A 17,938-nucleotide genomic window follows, 5' to 3' on the forward strand; every position below is an offset into this window, starting at 1 on the left:
CGACGCCAAAGGCGCACGGAGTTACCTTCCCACCAAAGGGGGTCCCTATTTTTCTACTTGCTTTCGAACTGTTAGGTTGGCAGAAGCTGGGACAAGTCACGGGAGCTCACTCGGTTACGTGGCGCTAGGGATTCGAACTGCTGACCTTCTGATTGACAAGCTCAGCCTCTTAGCCACTGAGCCACCATGCTTAACATCCTGCATTTAAATCTCCCAGAAGTCCCAGCTAACATTGTCCTGGCGTCTTCTGTTGAGAAGGTTTGTTGAGGTGCTTCAGCAAGAACTGGATTCTGGGCAATGTGGTTGTTTACCTTCACAGTGCCAATGGGGTGGTTTTGGCATCCCGGTTTAGATCATCAGATGGCCCAATGCCAGGAAGGTCATGTCTAGGCATGTGGGTGTGTCACCCTGGTCTCTTAAGTGTGATGTAATTCTCAGTTTTGGCTGGCACTTCCTTCCTTAAGACGATGACAAGAAAAGAGCAGAAGAGTTTGTTGTGAGTAGGAACATCACTTGCCTTTCCAGCTGAAGTGTCCCGGTTCTAATTCATCTGCCTGTCCACAAAGTGAGTTTGGAACAAGGAGAAACCAGCCACTCCCTTCAGAATAACAGAGTTGGAAGGGACCTTGGAGGTCTTCTAGTCCAACCCCCTGCTTGTTCTGACGAGGCTTCCTAAGACCATGAAGCAAACTCATTGTCCTGACAAAAAACAACCTTTTATTCATTGACTGTGAATTCTGTTCACTCACATCCAGCAAAGTCTTTCAAGGGAGGATTTACAGTCACAGACTTTATCTGGCTTGGAGAGCTGCCAGGCCAATATCTGCAAAGGTTGGCACGGAGTCTCGGAGAGTCACCAACCAATGAAGCGAACTAATGGCCTCCTGCAAACTCCACTCCCCTTTCGCTCCTCTTTTATTTCCTCCGGGAGGGGCCATTCATTGTCCACCTGTTGCCATACTCCCAAGTTGACCCCTGTTCTTTAGCTGTTCCCTTCATCTGGCAATTTGGCGCATGCGAAATTGGGAACAGGCTCCAGCTGTTCTTCTGCCTCACTGATGTCTGACTTAGAAGGCAGCTGATAACTGGCCTACGGCCCTGACCCCCTCTCTGCCTCTGACACAGAGCCCTCCTCAGAGTCTTCCCCAGACTCCAGGACTGGCCCAGGTTCCTCCCCAACCTCCGGCGTTTCTTGTCCTGCCTTCAGGTGCTTTGGAGAATAGGATGAGTTTCTCCATTTCCCAAACAGGTTCTTGAACTGTTTGCAGGAGCCTTTTTGCCCTTCAAGGGTGACTCAGGATTTGCCCTAAGTGAGAACGACTGGATTAAAATACGGAGACGCAGCCAATATGTTGACTCAAATCATTTACGAGAGAGAAATGCGTAGGTGGCTAGCCTGGAACAAGCCATCCTTGGCAGTCGCCTTCTTTAAAAGATGGGCAGTCTAAAAAAAGAGAATTGAGGAGTGAGAACAGCCCCGTTTCATGCGCCACAACATTTGAGGGGCCTCTAGTCATACAAGTGAGTCACAGACACAAATGGAGGAACAGACGTTCTGAAGGCTGCGGTGCGGCTTTTGAAGCCAAAACTCCAGAATGTGACATGGAGAAAGAACCAATTGGTATACATGTAGTCCTCAAGTTACGACCCTAATTGAGCCTGGGATTATGGTCCTAAGTCGTACCGGCTGTTAAGTGAGTCACCCACATTACCTCGCTTGATTTTGCAGCCTATTTTTTTTGCAGCGGTTGTTAAACGAGCATTGTTATTTAAGGTTGACTCAGCCTTCCATCCTTCCGAGGTCGGAAGAATGAGGACCCATGCTGACTCTGTAAACCACTGTTCTGAACTAGGCTTCCCCAAAAAGCAGGAGGCAGAGTCCAGGTCCTGACAAAACCCCTTTTATTAAAACAAATGTGAATTCCTCTCATTCGCATTCAGCCAAGGCCTGGCAAACAGTCTTTCAAAGGAGTATTTATGACCACCGACCTTAGCTATCTTGGAAAGCTGCCATGTAAATATTTTTCAAATGAGGGGCTGTGCAAGGAGAGACTGGGCACAGTGTCTCTGAGATTCACAGACACATCTTCACACTCCTGAAACGAAGCTAACAACCGAACGAACAAATAGTTTCCTGCAAACTCCACTCCCCTTTCGCTCCTCTTTTATTTCCTATGGGAGGGGCCATTCATTGTCCACCTGTGGCCTTACTCCCAAGTCGACCCCTGTTCTTTAGCTGCTCCCTTCATTTGGCAGCTCTGCGCATGCGCACACTGGGAACAGTCTCCAGTGTTCCTCTGCCTCACTGCTGTCTAGCTCTGAAGGCAGCTGATCACTGACAGACGGCCTCGACCCCATCTCTGCCTCCGACACAGAGCCCTCATCAGAGACTTCCCCAGATTCCAGGACTGGCCCATCTCCCTCCCCAACCTCCTCACTGTCCGAATCTGCTGCCAGCTCTGTTGGCCACTGATGGGGCACGACCACCGCTTAGAGAAGCGATATATAAGTCTAAGCGGTATTTAAGCGAAACCCCCCCCCCCTTGATTTGCTTTTGCTGAAAACCAGCATGCAAAATATCACAAATTGTGTCGAATTATTATTATATTAACTTCGGATGTCGTAGCTCCTTACTGGTGTGGGTTTTAATAAGACTTAGGGCATCAAAATATACAATTTCACCCCAGTTTGCAATAGTTTGAAAGCATCGAACGGGAACAGTCCAGAAAAGTTAGACAAGTCTTGTGTGTCCTTATTGTACAACAACTCTGACTGAAGACGCCTGCTTCTTATCCGCTAGGCTTTTTAATCAATTCTTCTTAACTAAATCTTGTGGATCTCGGGCATTTTAAAGTACTTCTGATCCCATTTTAAGGGAAGAATTTGAAATCAATCCGCCAGTCCCCTATTAACCGTGCAATTATAAAGACAAAGTGGCTTTTAATGCGGTATCCTTTTCAGTATCTTTAGCAACCCCAAGACAAAACAACTTCTATCTTAAAGACCAGTTGTGGAGATGTTGTCTGGTGTCTGGGAAAAACATGGGACAGCTTCAAAAGAGATCTCCGCTCCTTCGTAAATTGCCAGTTAGCTTGCCAAGTCAGGAGAGCATCGCTAAGAATTCACCATCTCTCGACATAATACTAGTTTGGGGTTTTAAAGCATGAGAATCTGAGTCCCCCCATCCCAAAACAAACCTTTTTGTAGCCACCAAAAGAACACCCTGGGAACTTTCTGTTCCCCCTGAATTTTGTTCTGGAATTGCCCAACGCTCCCTAGAAGAAGTCAGTAGTCTCCATTACTTATGCTTTCTTTATCTACGTCCATTTTCAATCTTCCTCTGCTTGATTCCCAAGAATTCCCATTTTGCGCATCGGTGACCTTCTAACGGGGGCCTCCTCAGAAGACCAGATGAAAATAAGGCCTTCAAAATCTTCTTTCTCATCTCTGGTTCTGCCTTCTCCACTTTACCAGTAATGCTTGGGTTTTATGAGTGACCATCTTAAATCCTGGGGAGGAAAGCGATGGCCAATCTAGACAAAAAGCCAGAGACATCACCCTGCCAACACAAGGGTTTGGTTTCCCCAGTTGCAATGGATGGCTGTGAAAGTTGGACCCTAAGGAAGGCTGAGCGCCAAAGAATGGAGGCCTTTGAACTCTGGTGCTGGAGAAGACTCCTGCATTGAGTCCCTTGGACTGCAAGGTGATCTATATGGTCAGTCCTAGAGGAAATGAACCCTGACTGCTCTTAGAAGGCCAGATCTTGAAGAGGAAACTCAAAGACTTTGGCCACCTAAGGAGAAGGGAGGACTCCCTGGAGAAGAGCCCAATGTTGGGAACGATGGAGGGCAAAAGAAGAAGGGGATGACAGAGAAGGAGGGGGCTGGATGGAGTCACTTAAAGCAGTCGGCGTGAGCTTCAGTGGACTCCAGAGGATGGTAGAGGACAGGAAGGCCCGGAGGAACACTATCCATGGGGTCTATGGACATGACTTCGCAACTAACAACAACAACCTTAAATCACTCATGTTCTCAAGACCAAATGAGACGAGAACATGGAAAACCGAGGTGGCCACCCGTAAGACCCAACCTTGCTAGTCGAGTGGAGAAGATAGAACTTGGAGTTGAGGAACAGGCTTTGGGAGGCCCCATTTGGCTCAACTCTGTTGTGTGAGGAACACTTAGCCAGGAATCAAAACGTGTGTTTCTTTTCTCCATAAGCTAGAAATAGTTCGAATTCCCTTGTGAGATCAGGAGACTAAATTTATTTGTGGAGCTGCAGTGAACATAGCCACGAATACCCTACCCCCCCAGATTCCAAAGGTTTGCAGTTCACTTCTGCTGAAGCTCCTCTACCTTGGATTGCAGCCTTGCTTAATGACCCTTGAGATAGATCTCTCTGGCAGTCAGCCATGGCTTCCACCCAAACAATGACCCACATCCTCTTCTGTTCACGTAGCAAATCAGGGCTTAGGTTGAACTTCCCCATCATGATCTCTGGTCAGAAGTTAGAGTAGAATAGAATAACAGATTGGAAGGGACCTTGGTGGTCTTCTAGTCCAACCCCCTGCCTAGGCATGAAACCTTACACCACTTCAGACAAATGGTTATCCAACATCTTCTTAATAACTCCCACTGTTGGAACATTCACAAATTCTGGAGGCAATTTCTGTTCCACTGATTAATTGTTCTAACTGTCAGGAAATTTCTTCTCAGTTCTAAGTTGCTTATCTCCTTGATTATTTTCCACCCATTGCTGCTTGTTCTGCCCTCAGTTGCTTTGGGGAATAGCTTGACTCCCTCTTCTTTGGGGCAACCCCTGAGATATTGGAAGACTGCTATCATGTCTCCCCTAGTTTCATTAAACTAGACATACTCAATTCCTGCAACCGTTCTTCATATGTTTTAGCCTCCAGTCCCCTAATCCTCTTTGTTGCTCTTCTCTGCATTCTTTCTAGAGTCTCCACATCTTTTTTACATCGTGGCGACCAAAACTGGACGCTGTATTCCAAGTGTGGCCTTACCAAGGCCTTATAAAGTGGTATTAACACTTCACGTGATCTTGATTCTATCCCTCTGTTTATGCAGCCTAGAACTGTGTTGGCCTTTTTGGCAGCTGCTACACACGGCTGGCTCCTATTTAAATGGTTGTCCACTAGGACTCCAAGATCCCTTTCACAGTTGCTACTATTGAGCAAGGTACCACATATACCATACCTGTGCATTTCATTTTTCTTGCCTAAATGTAGAACCTTACTCTTTTCACCATTGAATTTCATGGTGTTAGATAGTGCCCAATGTTCAAGTTTGTCAAGATCCTTCTGTATCTTAAGCCTATCTTCTGGAGTGTTGGCTATTCCTGCCACCTTGGTGTCATCTGCAAATTTGATGAGTCCCCCATTTATTCCCTCGTCCAAATCATTGATGAAGATGTTGAAGAGTACTGGGCCCAAAACAGAGCCTTGGGGTACTCCACTGCATACTTCCCTCCATGTAGATGCAGTTCCATTGAGGACTACCCGTTGAGTGCGGTTGGTCAGCCAGTTACGAATCCATCTGGTGGTGATGCTGTCTAACCCAGTTAACTCATGTTCTCCTAAGCCCGCTACGGGTCTCACCTCAGCCCTGTAGTCCTCTCTGCTTTTTTCACCCCCCTCTCCTTTGGCTGCGTTACTCCAACTGGCATTCAGTTCTTTTCCAGTAATAACGGCGAAATTGGAGCCATTAACCTTCTATATGGCAGGGACTTGGGCTTCATCAGCAGACTGTCTTCCTGCCAGAAGGCCTTAAAACCCTGGGAAGTTCACTTCCCATTGTGTTTTATCTGTGTGACCTGCCAAGGATTCACCCATGCCTTAAAATTCCGGGCTGCTTCATCATAGAGCACAAGAACGACACTTAACAGCATTTCAAACATAAAACCATCGCTGTTCTCTGACCTACGTCTCGTACGTGGTGGGTGGGTCTGCCTAGCTAATCACGTTGTTGTTTTCTCGGCAGAGATCGCCTGGAAATCAATTATTGTGTTTAGCTTGCAAAGTAAAATCGGGTTTATGAGAACCCGTTTGCCCCTGGCAGTGTCGGCGTTTATCACAGTTTAGTCCTGAGTCTGAATTCTGTGACAAATCGTAAGAGCAGCTCATCCTCAAATTAGAACCGTTCAGTGACCGTTCACAGTTAACCACGGCACCGGAAAAGGAGACTTATGACTATTTTTCCCCGTTGCCCAGCAGGAGGTTGCAAAAGGGGATCACTGCAACCGTCGTACGTACGTGCCAGTTGCCAAGCGTGTGAATTTTAATAACGTAATAGCGATGGGGATGCTGCAAAGTTTGTAAGTGTGAAAAGCGTCCCCTTTTTTTCCACTGCTATTGTAACTTCGAACGGTCACTGTTGTAAATTGAGAACCATCAGCAAAAAGTCTAGTTCCGTGATGGCGAAGCTATGGGATGTATGCCACAGGGGTCAACCCATATAGTCAACCTATGGGATGTGTGCCACAGGGGGCACATGGATCCATATTTGCTGGTACGACAGCCATCAGCTCCGGGCGTGCATTCACATGTAGGCCAGCTGATTTTTTCACCCTTCTGGAGGACTAGGGGAGACTGTTTTCGCCCTTCCCAGGCTGCAGGAAAGCCTCCGGAGGCTAGGGAAGGCGAAAAACGACCCCCAACGGGCCAACCAGAAGTTCGGGAGCACAATTTTGGCACGCCGTAAGAAAAAGGTACGCCATCCCTGGCCTAGCTCATTGGCAAGAAGCTAAGTGGTCTTTTAAGAGTAGAATTCTTCATTGGCCAAGTGCGATTGGACACACAAGGAATTTGTCTTTGGTGCAGAAGCTCTCAGTGTACATAAAGAAAAATAAAATAGAATACATTCATCAAGAATCATAAGATGCAACACTTAGTGAGACTAATAAGCAATCAAATCATACTAGGAAACAAATGAAACGATATAAATTGTAAAGATACAAGCAACTTGGTTATAGTCATAAGTGGGGAGAGATAAGATACTAGGAAGGAAGAGAAGAAGAATAGTAATGCAGCCTTAATAAATTATTTGACAGTATTGTAGGAATTAGTTGTTAAGCAAAGTGATGGCATTCGGGAGAAAACTGTCCTTGTGCCTAGTTGTTCTGGTGTGCAGTGCCCTATAGCGTCGTTTTGAGGGTCGGAGTTGAAACAATTTATGTCCAGGATGCGAGGGGTTTGTAGATATTTTCACAGCCCTCTTTTTGACTCCTGCAGTGTGCAGGTCCTCAATGGAAGGCAGGTTGGTAGCCATTGCTTTTTCTGCAGTTCTGATTCTCCTCTGAAGTCTGTGTCGGTCTTGTTGGGTTGCAGAACCAAACCAGACCAGTTATAGAGGTGCTGATGACAGACTCAACAATGATAAGACCAACTTAACTTAGGAACTGGGTTGTCAGAAGCAGGTTGGGAAGTAGTGGGTAGAGGCTACTCAAACCCCAGATGATTTCAGGGAAAGAGGAGTGCGGTTTTGTGGGTAGAAGAAGGAAGTCGGTTATCTTCAATGCCCTTCAGAGAAAACAAACTGAGATATATCAACACACATACACACGCATCCCTCCGTTTGGCTCGATTGCTAATGAAGTTTGCATCATTTCACCCCCCCTTGTTAGCGATGACTTGTCTTGCTGAATTACTGCCCTGTTTTTGTGCAAGCAACAACTCTCGGAGAACAAAACAGCTGGACATTCATCGGACTTGGCTCAGTGGTGTCTCGGGTGACGTGAGCAAAAGTCACGAAGGGATGACTTTTGGCCATGACTGGTTGCGTTGTGAGGACAGTTGACGGGAAGACAAGCTACTTTTTGATCCCAAGCCTTATTCTTAGTTGGGGTGGGTGGGTGGGTGGATGAGCAATTCCTTGATTCATAAGAGGTCTAGGACCACTACTGTAGGATTTCTTTGAGTTTGGGATCTGGAGGTTTGGTGGAACAAGCCACATCACTTCGTCCTAGAAACGTGGACTGAACAGCTGCCAAACAAGAGAAGACTTGTTAAAATATATATTTTTATAGATATACAGAGAGGATAGATAGATAGACAGACAGACAGACAAAGAGACAGAGATAGATAGGCAGACAGAGAGAGAGACAGAAAGACCTAAAGAGACAGACAGACAGACAGACAGACAGGCAGACAGGCAGGCAGGCAGACACAGAGAGAGAGATACAGAGGTAGATAGATAGATATAGAGAGAGACAGACAGAAAGACCTAAAGAGAGAGAGAGAGACAGATAGAGAGAGAGACAGACAGAGATAGAGAGAGAGACAGACACACAGATAGACAGAAAGACCTAAAGAGACAGACAGACAGATATATAGAGATAGATAGGCAGACAGAGAAAGAGAGACAGATAAGAAAGAGAGACAGACAGACAGAGAGACCTAAAGAGAGAGACAGACAGATAGACAGACAGAGATAGATAGGCAGACAGAGAGAGAGAGACAGATACAGAGAGAGAGAGAGACAGACAGACCGACCTAAAGAGAGAGACAGACAGACGGATAGAGAGAGAGAGGTAGGCAGACAGAGAGAGAGACATATGCTGGCAGTTCCACCTATCCAGTTCCGGTCAGGTGCAGAGGTATAAAGACAAAGGATGACCTTGGCTTTCTAGAAAGGATTTTGTTATGGCTACCTATCATCTAACTCCGTACGATCCCATTTTCCCACCATACAAAATGCATAGTAGGATCATAGAAAGTGTGGCAGGCCTTAGATCCAAAACACAAGACGGCTGCAGGCCTGGCACGCGCGTTCATGCGCCTTCCGGTTTGACCACTCGATGCCGAAAAGGTTCTAGATGCCCTATTGTAGGTCATCTAGTCCAACCCCCGCCCCAGCAGGAAATCCTACGCCAGTTCATCGGTTCCCCTTTGCCTGATGCTCTTAGTTCCTCTGCAGTGGTTTAAAACATCTTCTGATCTCCAGCATCTGGTATCAGATTTCCTTAGAAGATCGATCAGTCATGCACTAGAGCGGCGATGGCAAACTCTTTCAGCACCAAGTGCCCAAAATGGAACGCATGTGTGCGCATTGGAACACCGGAAACCTAAAATCCAGCTGGCTGGCGCACTTTTGCCTGTGTTTGGGCTGAAAATGGCCTGGGCTTTTTTGGCCATTGTTCAGGCCGTTTTCTGGTGCAAAGACCAGCTGGAAACCATGTGGACCAAAGGAGAAGCTGGTGGCGGCATGCGTGCCAAAGGTTCACCATTGCAGTCCTAGCGCGAAGTCCTGCCTAGACAAACACAATACTGTAAATTTTGGGGTGTCCACCGTGAGCTTTTAAAAGTGTTTTCCCCTCTACACGGACACATGTGAGAGGGATCTTGGAGTCCTAGTGGACAACCATTTAAATATGAGCCAGCCGTGTGCAGCAGCTGCCAAAAAAGCCAACACAGTTCTAGGCTGCATCAACAGAGGGATGGAATCAAGATCACGTGAAGGGTTGATACCACTTGGTAAGGTCACACTTGGAATACCGCATTCAGTTCTGGTCACCACGATGTAGAAAAGATGTGGAGACTCTAGAAAGAGTGCAGAGAAGAGCAACAAAGAGGATTAGTGGACTGGAGGCTAAAACATAGGAAGAACAGTTGCAGGAACTGGGTATGTCTAGCTTAAGAGAAAGAAGGACTAGGGGAGACAGGATAGCAGTATTCCGATATCTCAGGGGTTGCCCCAAAGAAGAGGGAGTCAAACTATTCTCCAAGGCACCTGAGGACAGAACAAGAAGCAATGGGTAGAAACTAACCAAGGAGAGAAGCAACTTAGAACTGAGGAGAAACTTCCTGACAGTTAAGAACAATTCATCAGTGGAACAGAAGTTTCCTCCAGAAGTTGTGAATGCCCCAACACTGGAAGTCTTTAAGAAGATGTTGGATAGCCATCTGTCTGAAACGGTATAGGGTTTCCTGCCTAGGCAGGGGGTTGGACTAGAAGACCTCCAAGGTCCCTTCCAACTCTGCTATTGTATTGTATTGTATTACACCCCGCCTTTGCAGTTCTTACAAGGGGTGAAATCAAACCGAAGGATTTCAAAATGCTTTTTTGGCACAAGGCAGGCTGGCTATGAAAAAGGGATGTTCCAAAATCTTCCTCTCTCTCTCTGACACGATTGTTCTGGAATTAACAGTTGGCTAAGAGAGTGACCTCCGTGAGACTAAAAGACAAGAAAAAAAAAATATCTGCGGAAAAACATCTGGTTGGTCTTCTTTCTAAGCCATTTCTGTTGTGTAGTTTGGAGAGAAGCGACATTCCAGAAGGGTGATGTCAAAACTCTAGAGTTGGCAACTCAAGAAGAGTATCCCTAAACACCCCATAAGCCATCAAAACTGCTGGCGTCCGGAACGAGAGACAGGACCCAACGTTGTGGGGGGGGGGAAGTGCTTTGGGGGGGAGGACAAGTGTGTCTCTGGTGTGTTTGTGAGAACCTCCTTTAACAAGGTTAGATGTCAGTAACATGGTTTGCAGAAACCATGTGTGAGAGAGTCGCTCACAGGTTGTATGAAGATGTTGTTGTTAGTTGCAAAGTTGTGTCCGACCCATTGCGAGTCCATGGACTCTAGGCCAACCTGTCCTCTTCCATCTTCTGGAGTCCATTTAGGCTCACGCCAACTGCTTCGGTGTCTCCGTTTGGCCACCTCCTTCTCTGTCTTCTTCTTCTTCTCCTCCTCGTCCTCCTCGTCCTCCCCTCTTCTCTTTTCTCCTCTTCTCCACTATGCCTTCTCTCTCTCTCTCTCTCTCTCTCTCTCTCTCTCTCTCTCCCTCTCTCTCTCTCTCTCTCTCTCTCTCTCTCTCTCTCTCTTTAAATTCCTTGATTGTTGTTAGTTGTGAAGTTGTGTCCGACACTTTGCAACCCCATGGACAACCTCTACCCTACCATCCTCCGGAGTCCATTTAAGCTCACGCCGGCTGCTTGGGTGACTCCATCCAGCCACCTCCTTCTCTGCCGTCCCCTTCTTCTTCTTTTGCCCTCCGTCGTTCCCAGCATGAGGCTCTTCTCCAGGGAGTCCTTTAAATCAATCATTTTCTTAAAGAGCAGCTGTCATCTCTGCCCAGCAGCCCCCCCCCTCTGCCCTCTGTTGATTCACTGACAGTTCCAATATTGCAAAATAGACAGTCTTCACGCTATGCCACTAAGCTCCGTTTCATGCTGAGTAAACCTAATTATTAATGTAGCTTAAATAGAAAACTACCTTTAGGTAGATTTTTACTCCAAAAGCATTTTATTAAAATACATTTAATAAAAATCAAAGAAATCTGATTTAAATTAAGAAAAATATGATTTCAATTTTTAAAAAATCCAATTTAAAAAAAACTTTTTAAAAAGTCATCGATTTTCATGCAGCTTCCTTCCTTCCTTCCCTTCCTTCCCTCCCACTCTTTATTTCTTCCCTCTTTCTTTCTCCCTCCCTCCCACCCTTTCTTTCCTTCTTTCTGCCTATCCTTCCCTCCCTCTTTCTTTCTTCCCTCTTTCTTTCTCCCTCCCACCCTCTTTCTTTCCTGATGAAGGGAACAGCTAAGGAACAAGGGCCGACTCGGGAGTAAAGGCACAGGCGGACAGTGAATGGCCTCTCCCTTAGGGAATAAAAGAGGAGCGACTGGGGAGTGGAGTTTGCAGGAGACAATGAGTTCAATTCATTAGGGTGAAGGTCTGTTCCTGACTTCTTGCCAAGGAATTGCTGCTACAGCGTGGAGTTTGGAAGATATCAACCTGGCAGCTCTCCAAGGTCTGTAGTTGTGAAATCTCTTGAAAGACTGTTGGCCGGGACTTTGCTGGAGAGGAATTCCCTTTAAACTAAATAAAAAGGGGTTTTATTGGGGCGAGGAATCTGCTTCATGGTATTTGGAAGCCTAGTTCAGAACCGAATTCAAATATTTGGAAGAAGCTGGAGCCAAGTTGCATCTCTTGTTTTTGTTTGTCTCCCACCCCCAGGGAAGAAGTCCAGGAGAACTGCGTCCGTTGGAAGAAGAAATTTACCTTCATCTGCAAAATGAGTGCCAATCCCACCACGGGACTCCTGGACCCCTGCATTTGCCGAGTCTCGGTCCGCAAAGTGAGTCTTTTGCCTTTGGGCTGGGGGTGGGCGGGCGGGAGAAGGACAGAACCTCACTGATAAAACTTCCCCACAACTGTTGTAAAAACTCCCCTGTGAGATGTTTTGGAGTCATAACCTCGAATCCAGGAGAAAGTCCTCTTTTTGGAGGGGAGGGGGGATGTCTCCTTCCTACCCAGGAGTGGCTCAGTGGCTAAGATGGTGAGCTTGTCGATCAGAAAGGTCGGCAGTTCGAATCCCTAGCGCCGCGTAACACAGTGAGCTCCCATTACGTGTCCCAGCTTCTGCCAACCTAGCAATTTGAAAGCATGTAAAAAATGCAAGTAGAAAAATAAGAGCCACCTTTGGTGGGAAGGGAACAGCGCTCCATGCGCCTTTGCTGTTTAGTCATGCCGGCCACATGACCATGGAGACGTCTTTGGACAGAACTGGCTCTTGGGCTTTGAAACGGAGATGAGCACCTCCCCCTAGAGTCAGGAACGACTAGCACAGATGTGCAAGAGGAACCTTTATCTTTATCCCTAAATAGACGCCTCTCTCCAGATACTTCAAAGAACCTTTTTCCAACCATCCAGATAGCCAATTATTACAATTGGACCTCGGCTTACAACCGTTCAAAGTTACGACGGACCTCTTTGTAGGGCATTTCAGGCACTCGGCAACAGCTCATGTTTGTGACTTTTTGCATCATCACCTGGCCACATTTTATGCCCCATTTTGCCCCAAACTGTCATTTATTAACAGTTTTCGGCAAAATGGGGGTTGGGACCCTCTTTTGTTTAAAGTACTTTTGTTTCTCTTGAGTCCTTCTTTGTAAATGGACTTTCTCTTTCTTTCTTTTTTCCCCTTGTCACAGGAACTGAAGGGAGGAAAAGCTTATTCCAAGGTAAGAGGACACACCAAGCCATCCAGAGCAAAGCGGTGTTAGAGGATAATCAAGTCTGTCTTTGCAAATACGCCTTCAGCCATCTCTGAAACTTGGGGTAGATCTGCCTAAATCCAAGAGAGTTTAGAACAGGAGTCCGCAACCTTTCGGACCTCAGGGACCCCTAAATTTATAATTTTAAATCCCGCGGACCATTAATATAATTTGCCTAATGACTGGGTGGGTGGGCGTGGCCAGCTTGATGTCACTCACATTGAGGGACATCTTGCTGGCCTCTACTCGCCCCTCCCTTCCCAGCCACTCCTCACCTGCCTGGGCTCCTTAGGGCCCCAACAGGAAGCCATTGCTGGAGCTAAGCAGCCACCAGGAGAGCGAGTTGGCAAAACAGCTCAGTTCAAATTGGATCTGGCCGAGAAGGAGGCTCAGCAGAAGCACCTCACTGAGGACTAGGAGCATGGGCTTTACAAGCAGAGGGAAGACCTGCGGGAGTGCAAGGCCAGGTGCCGGCGCCTGGAGGCTCAGCAGGCTGAGATGGTCAGCCAGTTCCAGGCCATGATGCCGTCCCACTGGAACGAGGCCCTCCGGCTCTTTCCCACCAGTGGCGCTTCCCTCCAGCCTTCACCCAAAGCCCCCCACCAGGAGGCTGAAGCAGACCCCAAGTCGGAATTTCTGCCCCACTCTGACCCTCACAAAAAGACCCCAAAGGGGGAGACTCTCTGCAGCAACACAAGCGTCCATTGCACGTATCCGTCCCAGGGGCCGTAGTTTGAGGACCCCTGATTTAGTGCAATATAAAAGCCAATGGTCATTCTGAACATCCAGCCCGAGATGCTTCCTTCCAGCCCGCAATCGGTTCCCACCATCGCCAAAATCCTGTTCAAACATATTATAAGGAGTGAAGCTCTTTTTATATGCCACAATTGAGACACTCTGATGGGAGAAAACTGCAGGCCAGACCACTGGAGACAAAGGTGCTAATAGATTTCCTGGCAAGTTCTGGCTTGATTAAATCCATCACTTCTGGACTGCAGCAATAATAGAGGACTCTTAACAAGTCTAAAAGTGGAATCTGGCATGAAACAGGACTAAAAACAGAGTCTTTGGGAGTCACTTAACCCTGGCCTGGCTCTTTTCCCCCCGAGGCTATTTATAATCTTCCCCTAAATAAGACGAAGTGTAAAATACGAGATTTAAATTCCAGCGTAATTCATTGCTCAGGATAAATGTACTCAAAAGACAGGTGGGGTTTTTTTTTTCTCAGCTTGGCCAAGAAGATTGTTATGTAAGAACGACCTGTCCTCTGTGCAATGAAGCATTCAAATTGTTCTAACGTTACACACTGGTAATTTTGCCAATTGTAAGTTACTGAAAATATATCTTTCTGTCTGTTTGTGTCTGTGTGTAGAGAGAAAAAGACAGACAGAGAGGAGGGACATAGAAAGAGATAAAGTTAAAGAAAAAAAAGAGACAGAGAGAGGAAAAGGAAGACGGGGACATAGAAAGAGAAGGAAGGAGACAGGGAAAGAGAAAAAGAACGACAGACAGAAAGAGAGAGACAAAGAGAAAAAGAATGACAGAGAGAAAGAGAAACGGGGATATAGAAAGAGAGAAAGAAAAAGACAAAGAGAGAGAGAAAAAGACGGGGACAGAAAAAGAGAGAGACGGGTGGACATAGAAAGAAAGAATGGAAGAGACAGAAAGAAAAAGAGAAAGAAAGAGACAAAGAGAAAAAGAATGAGACAGGGATATAGAAAGAGAAAAAGGTAGAGAGAAAAAGAGACAGAAAGAAAGAGAGAAAGAGATAGTAGACATAGAAAAAGAGAGAGACAAAGAAAAAAGAAAGAGATGGATATAGAAAGAAAGAAAAATGCAAAAAGAAAAAGACGGATAGAAAGAGACGGAGATAAAGAGACAGAAAGAAAGAGAAAGATGGGGGGACATAGAAAAAGAGAAAGGAGATAGAGAAAGAGAAAAAAAGAGAAAGAAAAAGAAAGAAGAGAGACGGATATAGAAAGAGAAAAAGACAGAAAAAGAAAAAGAAATGGGGACAGAAAGAAAGTGAGAAAGAGAGAGAGATAAAGAGACAGAAAGAAAGATAAAGACAGACGGGGGATATAGAAAGAGAGAAAGATAGAGAAAAAAAAGAGAGAGAGAGATCAAACATTAGAGACATTTTCCTGTCTGCTGTTAACTAGCTATTGTCCATCCCCTTAGAAGATATTTGTATAGGGAGTCCTCTGCTTATGACCACAATTGGGCTCAACATTTCTATTGCTAAATGAGACATGTGTGAAGTGAGGTTTGCCCCATTTAATGAACTTTCTTGCCCAGTTGTTAAGTGAACCACTGCCATTTTAAAGTGAGTAACAGGATGGCTTCCCCATTGGCTTTGACCATCAAAAGGTCTCTGCAACCGTCAAAAATATGAGTCAGTTGCCAAGCATCTGAATTTTGATCACGAGACTATGGGGATGCTGCAAGGGTCGTAAGTGTGAGAAGCAGTCGTAAGTCACTTTTTGTAACACTGAATGGTCGCTAAACGAAATATTGACAGTCAAAAACTGCCCATATTTTACCTACAAACCCTGAGGATTCAGGAATCCCAGCTGTGTTTTGTCCACTCCAGTGGCTAAGACGCTGAGCTTGTTGATCAGAAAAGTCGGCAGTTTGGTGGTTCGAATCCCTAGCGCCACGTAACGGAGTGAGCTCCCGTGACTTGTCCCAGCTTCTGCCAACCTAGCAGTTCGAAAGCACGTAAAAAATGCAAGTAGAAAAATAGGGACCCCCTTTGGTAGGAAGGGAACGGCGTTCCGTGCGCCTTCGGTGTTGAGTCATGCCGGCCACATGACCACGGAGATGTCTTCGGACAGCGCTGGCTCTTCTGCTTTGAAACGGAGATGAGCACCGCCCCCTAGAGTCAGGAACGACTAGCACATATGGGCAAGGGAAACCTTTACCTTAACCTCGGCAATCTCTTTTTCTGGAGATTTTGCATATGTCTTCCCTTGTAGCTCTTCCCCAGGCATCTTTTCATTTGCACAAAAGGAGCAACTCCTGGGTTGCTCGTTTTATATCTAAACCTCCCTCCTGTTTTTTTGAAGCCCACCCTAGCCCAATCAAAGCAGTTGACCCATAGATGGAGGGGGAAGAAGTAAAGGAGCAGGTGGACAGGGGTCAGAACAAACTCAAAAAACTTTTTTTAAAAAAAGCTGTAAAACTTCACATATTATTTGTCATGTCGGCTAAGAAAAAAGGGAAGTGGTTTTCGTGCAAGACTTGGCGTGCAATTCTGCCACGCGGTTGCCGAATCGCTCACAGATCTGATTAAATCTCTGGGGTTTTGGAGCTGAGAAACTGCAGCAAATGTCACCCCCGTCAGCCCCGGCCTCTTTTTTGTGGGTCTCCTGCAACGCAACACCTTGTGTCTAGACTAAAACCTACAATTTGATTGTATCTATTCAGCCTTGAAAGTGAAGTCAAATCAAAAGCATTCTCCCCCACCCACCGCCTCCATTCCTTTTCTAGTTGTGCCTTTAATCAATTTGTCTCTCCTTCAAGAGGATAAATTGACGAGGGGAAGAAGACTGGAGAACATCTTAACAGTCTTAAGACTATCAAGTTGTCCTCCTGCAACACAACATCTCAGCTCTACTTCATCTGCAGAAAAACCTTCCTTCCTTGTTTCCCGTGTTCAGTTGTGGCCCTCCTGCGGCCAGCTGAGCTGGCCGCAGAGTCAGACAGTGAGGAGGTTGGGGAGGAGCATGGGCCAGTCCTAAGAGGGCTGAGGAAAGCTCAGACGAGGGCTCTGCGTCTGAGGCAGAGGAACAGCTGGAGCCTGTTCCCAGTGTGCGCATGCGCAAATCTGCCAGAAAACAAGAACAACTAAGAAAGCAGAGTCGACTTGGGAGTAAAGCCACACCTTGGAGATGATTGGCCCCTCCCATAGGAAACAAAAGAGCAGCAAATGGGGAGGGGGCTTTTGCAGGAAACAATCTGTTCCTTCGTTCATTTCAAGAGTGGAAAGCTCTGTTTGTGACTACAAGAGACTCTGTGCCAAGTTTTGCCTTGCCCTGCCGTTTGGAAACTTAAGTTATCTGGCAGCTCTCCAAGCGAGATAAGGTTCGTGTGGATAAATATTCCTCTGAAAGACTGTTTGCTAAGCTTTGCGGACTGTGAATAAAAGGAATTCACAGTCACGTAAATAAAAGGGGTTTTGCCGGGACCAAGAATATACTTCTTGCTTTTTAAGGAAGCCTGGATCGGAACAGGTTCATCCATCCCACCACCTTTGAAAAGGTGGACAAGTGGACAACATGGAGTTTATGCCACATCCACGTTTTCTCCTGGATCAAGAGCTCCAGCCCTGGAGCTCTTACCCCCACAAGGAACATATGCGTCCAGACTAAAAGCTAAATTTGATTGTATCTCTTTGGCCTTGAGAGTTAATGTCAAAGGAAATCAAAAGAGAGAAGTACAAATTACAAGCATTTGCAGACGACTTTTCATCTTAAAGGAACCATTTAGAATCAGGCCCGGGACTTGTAGAGAAATTGGAGAAGTATGGACTAAAATTAAATAAGGAAAAAAACCTAAAATGATGGTTAAAAAAATCTTACAAACAAACAGAGGGATGACTTCATAAAGAAAATGAATGTCTAGATAATGGAAAAGGTGAAATACTTAGGAATCTATCTAACAGTAAGATCAAAGAGGACAACTATACAAAATTAAGGCATTAAATTAAGCTGGATATGGAGAGATGGAAGATGCAACTTTCCATGATGGGTAGAATAGCAGCAATAAAGAGGAACTTTAATCAGTTTGTCTCCTTCAAGAGGATAAATTGACAAGGGAAGGAGACTGTGGAGAACACCTTGACGTTCTTAAGACTATCAAGTTGTCCTCCTGTATCCTAGGCACCTTGATACAGCCCCGGATTTCTGTTCTTGAGTGAGACATTCGTT

General features: G+C 46.0%; 1 protein-coding gene across 1 annotated transcript in view; it reads left to right on the forward strand.

The window, feature by feature from the left end:
- Nucleotides 1-17,938, forward strand: part of EEIG1 (estrogen-induced osteoclastogenesis regulator 1) — a 35,392-nt gene that overhangs the window by 7,111 nt on the left and 10,343 nt on the right. The window contains exons 3-4 of the mRNA XM_081967300.1: nucleotides 11,968-12,088; nucleotides 12,945-12,974. Of these exons, the coding sequence (XP_081823426.1) occupies nucleotides 11,968-12,088; nucleotides 12,945-12,974 (151 nt within the window). The remainder of the gene's footprint in view (nucleotides 1-11,967; nucleotides 12,089-12,944; nucleotides 12,975-17,938) is intronic.

The sequence above is a fragment of the Natrix helvetica genome (genome assembly GCF_964273705.1).
Source record: "Natrix helvetica genome assembly, chromosome: 15".
NCBI classification, from domain to species: domain Eukaryota; kingdom Metazoa; phylum Chordata; class Lepidosauria; order Squamata; family Natricidae; genus Natrix; species Natrix helvetica.